The 5,588-nt window shown below is 41.3% G+C and overlaps 1 protein-coding gene across 1 annotated transcript in view; it reads right to left on the bottom strand.

Annotated features, from left to right (window-relative positions):
- fn1a (fibronectin 1a) overlaps positions 1-3,715 on the bottom strand; it is a 31,663-nt gene extending 27,948 nt beyond the window's left edge. The window contains exons 1-6 of the mRNA XM_035676268.1: positions 3,335-3,715; positions 2,150-2,275; positions 1,889-2,023; positions 1,412-1,543; positions 1,040-1,177; positions 48-206 (exon numbers count right to left, since the gene is read on the bottom strand). Of these exons, the coding sequence (XP_035532161.1) occupies positions 48-206; positions 1,040-1,177; positions 1,412-1,543; positions 1,889-2,023; positions 2,150-2,275; positions 3,335-3,473 (829 nt within the window). The 5' untranslated portion in view covers positions 3,474-3,715. The remainder of the gene's footprint in view (positions 1-47; positions 207-1,039; positions 1,178-1,411; positions 1,544-1,888; positions 2,024-2,149; positions 2,276-3,334) is intronic.
- Positions 3,716-5,588: the final 1,873 nt, after the last annotated feature.

Here is a 5,588-nt window from a genome sequence, read left to right as displayed (position 1 = left end):
GGGTGTGTGGGGGGGGGGGGGGGGACAGGGATATTATCATTTCTCACCCAGGCTAGTGGTGTGAAGTGAAGCATGTCGCTCACACTTCCACTCCCCTCGGCCGTTCCCTGTGCACAGACACTGGAGAGGGTGGCCTTGAGCGTCTGTTTTGGTCCAGGTATCTCCAATACGGTAGGAAGACAAAGTATCCTGGTCGTTACAGCGATCTAGGAGAGAAGTGAATGAGAGAAATTCATTAGGAATAGATGGAAACTGTGAAACACACTTTATGTTTAATGTGCAGCATGCATGTGTAAAAGTCTGCAGTGATTGTGTGGGGAATGATCCCTCCTGGCCACCAGCTGTGTCTATGTTTGTAATTTGTTACTTTGTTGATAGCTTGATGAACTCACGCATGATAACAATTTATCGATGATCTACATTACAAAAATTTCCAAGGCCACCCTGAAGCCTTGCATGTGACAACAAGCCAACAGGGAATAACATTAATTTTCATCCATTACATCAGCCTGCATCATTAAGGATGCAAGTAATGGTTCTAATTGGAAACACAACTGGTAAACATTTCCTCCATAGTTAAAGTCATCCAACAAATCACAAGCTACTCTTTAATTTCTGCCAGTAAACCTAGATATTTGTGGCATTCGATGAGGATTAAACTGATATGTGTACTGACACGTGTGAAAACAGCAGCATTTCAGCAGCAATTATTTTAATTTCCTGCTTGTGTAGCCCTTAATGATCCCCAGTGTTCCCTGACTTGTTTTTACCAAGTAGAGTTAATTTGTGTTGACAGACCTTAGAAGACTTTACAATCCATACAGCGTACAAAACCCTATGTCCTTAGACCCTTGATTCCTAGAACTCCCCAAAAACTTTCACTTGACTTGGGTCAAGACATTTCTAATTAAGTCAGACCGATAGCTTAAAAACATAAGTGGATTTCTCTGTAAACTGTGTTATTCAAGGTGTTGCTGCTCTATCCTAAACAGATTAAGTACAGTAACATGGATGAGATCTATAAAAAACAGTGTCTTACTTCTGGAGGTGCATGTGATACGTCCACTTCCCTCTCCCAGACACGTGCAGTCGACCACCATCCATCCCTGGTACGGCTTCTCCCACGTCTCCCCAACAACGTAGGACGTTCCCGCCGAGTTGTCATAGCAACGCTCAGCTGCAGGAAACAAACACATGAACTTACTAATCAAACTATGTGTACAAAAGACTAAAAATAAAAAAAATAAAAATGTTTATTCATTTAACTGATAGTAAAACAAAGAATGAATCACACATAATAATGAGATCCATCATTCAAAAAAAATGTTCTGGCAAACTAGCATGTAATTCATCCACCTCAGACCAGGTAAATACATTCATCTGTTAGTCAGTGGCTGTCTGAATGACTCACCGATAGGTTTGCAGGTCCACTCTCCCTTGCCGTTACCCAGACAGACACACTCCAACATGTAGCCTTCTGTTTCATGGGGTCTCCTCCAGGTGTCTCCTATCTTATATGAAGCCCCACCCTCATGACAGCGATCTGGGCAGATAGAAGAAAAACGACTTCATTTCAGAGAGAGACATTTATACGCATGTGTATGTTTTCATAGAGAGAAAGCAAAGGGAAAGACACAAAGAAACACACACTCAGACATTTCTCCCATTATCTAACCACTGAGCTAACTGCTAACAGCTGCACTGCACCAGTTGGTAATCAGCTGTGGAGAATATGGAGATTAACCAGTTTACTGGCATCAGTCTGGAAAACCGGGATATACACAGAAACACAGGAGCGTGGACGTGCGGTTTGGGGTTGGAACAGTTAATGGCAGCAGGGCAGCTCCTTGCAGAATTTGTAGAAATACACACAAAAACACAAACTTACTGGCAATGGTGCAGCTGATCTTGCCCCTCCCAGATCCGATACAGGTACAATCCCAGATCATGCCGTCCTTGGGTCTCTCATAGGTTTCTCCCACAGCGTAGTACTGCTGGTTGATCTTATCGTGGCACCTTTCCACTGGTACAAGGAGAAAACAATGGAAAATATGTGTATTGTATGTGTTTTATTAAAAGAAGAGTGAAATGAAGATGGGCCGGTGTGGGAAATGATGCAAAGATGCAAGATGAATACACGCAAACTTACCTTCAGGTTTGCTTTTGCACTTGATGCCAGCAACTCCATGGCAGGTACACACCAGAATGCTGTTCAAATATGTCCGTTCCCACTGGTCATTAATGCCATAGAACTGGCCATTCTCTAAACAACCATCTGGCAGGAGAGCAGGAAAATACAGCTGATTAGACTTTGGTGCAAGCTAGAATCAGATTGCAGGAGATCAAATAAAAAGCACCCCCCTCCTTTGGCTCCTATACTAAAACACAGAGTTTAGGGAAAATGTGAGAGAGAGAAAAAAAAAAAAAAAAACACACACCACCCTCGCACACCCACAAACATTGTACCTGCTTACTATGTGCTTTTTCAAAGTGGAAAGACAAATGCAGCCACTGGAAAATAGTCCAGCCCTGACCATAACTACAAATCACACACACAAGTTTCATTGGTTAAAAGACAAAAGGTTTTTATTATACCAAAAAAGGCAAACCCTAAATTGGAATAAACATTCTATTGTGGGACCAGGCTTCACCAATGTCTGTGAAACTAACCCTGGATGTGTTAACTTTACTTCAAAGGCCCCCAAGGCTGAGTAATAAATCAGTTGCACAGAGTGGAGAATAATATCCACTTTTACTCTCTCTCTCTCTCTCTCTCCCACCAGGCATGTCCTTTGTTCACATCTCATGACCTCACATGCCAACCAAGAACATCTATTTTTCCCTTTTTTCATGTTTTAAAATTGAAGCCAAGTGTTTTTTTTCCTCTCTCTCTCTCTGAAGCTTTGATCCTTGCATGGCCTTCAAGGAATAATGAAGTTGAGGAGATCAGCAAAAATGTTGGAGTTGAGGTTATTCCAGTGACTCCAAAATTAGAGATTAACAAGTGATTAGAATTGTTGTGGCATTTATCAACCCAATACACAGGACATTATCTAAACTATGGGGTTCCTAATTGTTTTAATTGCATGGACGCTAGAGCAGATACACCCAAGAGACACAGGGACATGATTTGGAAAGATATGTCCTAGATATGACATAGCCTACTGCTTTCTAACTCAACAACTAAAAATGTCAAATGATGGAAATTAACTGTAATTTCATGCATCAAACTCTCCTAAATCACCTTTGACAGTGACTTCTGGTGGACACCCGGATAGAGAGCTACTTTTAACAAAATGAAACCACCCTTCTATCATAACTTATTATAACTTACCCTGAGAGACTGTGGCGACTTGATGCTGCTGCCCTTGTCGCCGAGTCCTGTTACTCCTGTGCACTCCTCTGGGCAAGCAGTTCACCGCGCTCCCGATGCAGAGCGCAACAAGCACCCTGGCTATGGTGCCGCCGGACATAGTTTTCAATACGAGCACCTCGATTGTTGCAGAATGTGGTTACAGGTGCTCCCTGTGCAAAGTCTGATTTCACCAGGGACGGAGAGACGTCGGTTCCAGTGCAATTCTTATGTTGTGCGCGCTCCAACCTCCCCGATCGGTCCGCTCCCCTCTCCAGTCTGCGGCCCCAGTGTGCAGGTTACCAGTCTGTGGGAGTGATTTATGTGGGCATGGCTTAGTTTCAGCCGGAGGAGGGAGGTCCAACAAAGAGTCCGCGACTACCCACGTAGCACGTAGATAAGTGAGGCGGACAAACTTTTTAACGGAACAAAGATGATTACGCAAATTTCATGTCATGAACTCTTTCTTAGAGCTATTTTTTATTTATTTTTTTCAAACTATGAGGCAAGACAGCTGGTTAAATGTATTGGTTGTTTGTCTCCATGCAACCTGCAACACTGAAGTAAACAAGCTTTAAAATATCTTTGGAATCGTGATGCCAGAGCAGTGCCCCTTTAGCAGATTTCAATTAGACCTAACCCCACCCGGTTGAAATGATGAAGCAGGGGCCTGGTCCCAGCTCATTAGTGTAAAAACCTGGGATTTAGGACCCCGTTGGCCACAGAGGTGCAGCCTTTCTCTCATCTACCTTTTTTTCTGAAATGTCAACTAGGGAGAAAAAGAAAATCCAGAATTAGTGAACTAAACAAACCTCCCATAAGTTTACAGTTGCTTTAGTCACTTATACAACAACCGACTACCCAAATTGTGTCCCAGGTGTGCTTATATTAATTTAATGATTGTTTTGTGCTTGCAGCCATGTACTGCAGAAAATGAGACATGGTTTTGGTTTATCATTTTAATAAGGTTCATGTTTCTCCAGCTATAAGACCACCACCGTTCTGTCAGATACATCCATACAATTCATTAGATGTAAAAGAAACTATGTAAACACTTCATTTTGCTAAATTACCATCAAAAATCACATCTAATGTTGGCTTATAACTCGTTCAAACTGCACAACCTTGCCACAGGAGGTTGAAGCTATGCAGTGTGTTGGCTTATAGGTTTTACACAGTCCTGGTGGTGATCTGAAGGAATTAGGTCAGTGGCGTCAGTGTCTGGAAAGACTCCAGTAGCCTAAAGTTTCAATGTCTGGAAAGTGTTTATATGTCCAGGAGTTTTATTGAAATTATTCCTCTGTGATCTAAGCTAACTTATGCTCTGTGCAAGTCAATAGGTCCATTTTTTTTCACTCTTGTTCATTCTCATTCTCCAGTTGTCCAGTTTAAGTCTTCAACGCCATATAAAGCCAGATTCATCCCTCCCTGAATGCATAGTTTCGTACTTCTTAGCATCTCTTACTGGGAAAAGCCTGGGATACAGTTTACAAGTTTGTATGTCTAAAAAAGACACTTTTTGCAACTGGAATAATAAGTTTGAGTTTTCCTTTTTTGGTTGCAACATTTTCTGTTGTGAATAGTTACCACTTTGTCAATGGAAACCTACAGTAATGTTTTTTCGGTTTGCATAATTACTCATTTGTTTCCCCTCTCCATGAGTGCAAACTTCCTGCCATGTCTTTAGTCACCCCTAGACAGTTTTGAGGTCGAAACACTCATGCATAGTGAGTCCCTGAATCGCTTTTCAATAATAGAAACTGTTGTTTTGGGAGTCTCTTGAGTCTTGGAATTAACGCCTCTGTGAAATTTTAAAATAAATTTCCCCTCACTGATGATTCAGACACTTTAGTCTTTGAATTCATATTTTTAATGACGTGAAATATTATTCATATTTCATGGTTTTGCATTCAGTTTCAACAAAATCCTTTCACTGAATGGTCATGTGAGACTGGGTCCATAATTTCATTATGCTGTAAACCTTGTACTTTATCTTTAACAGACTGGAGATGACATACAGTTTGTGGATAATTACTGCTAACAAGCTTTATTAGGCCTGCAGAGAAATTAGATTCTGTTAAAATCTATCTGTAAACTATTTTCATGTCATCAAAGTTAATGGGAAAGGGAAAGAAAAACCTCTAGCAGCTGAGCACCTTATGATGATTTATATTTCTGTCAATCAAAAGATGGTAGTATTAAAGATAACAAGATGCTCTGAGCAGCAGTAGGTTGG

Source organism: Morone saxatilis, unplaced genomic scaffold, assembly GCF_004916995.1.
Source record: "Morone saxatilis isolate NCDOM2014 unplaced genomic scaffold, NCSU_SB_2.0 Contig5, whole genome shotgun sequence".
In the NCBI taxonomy this organism is placed as follows: Eukaryota; Metazoa; Chordata; class Actinopteri; family Moronidae; genus Morone; species Morone saxatilis.
Note: the sequence above shows the minus strand (reverse complement) of the source record. Positions and strands in the feature narration are given on the sequence as shown.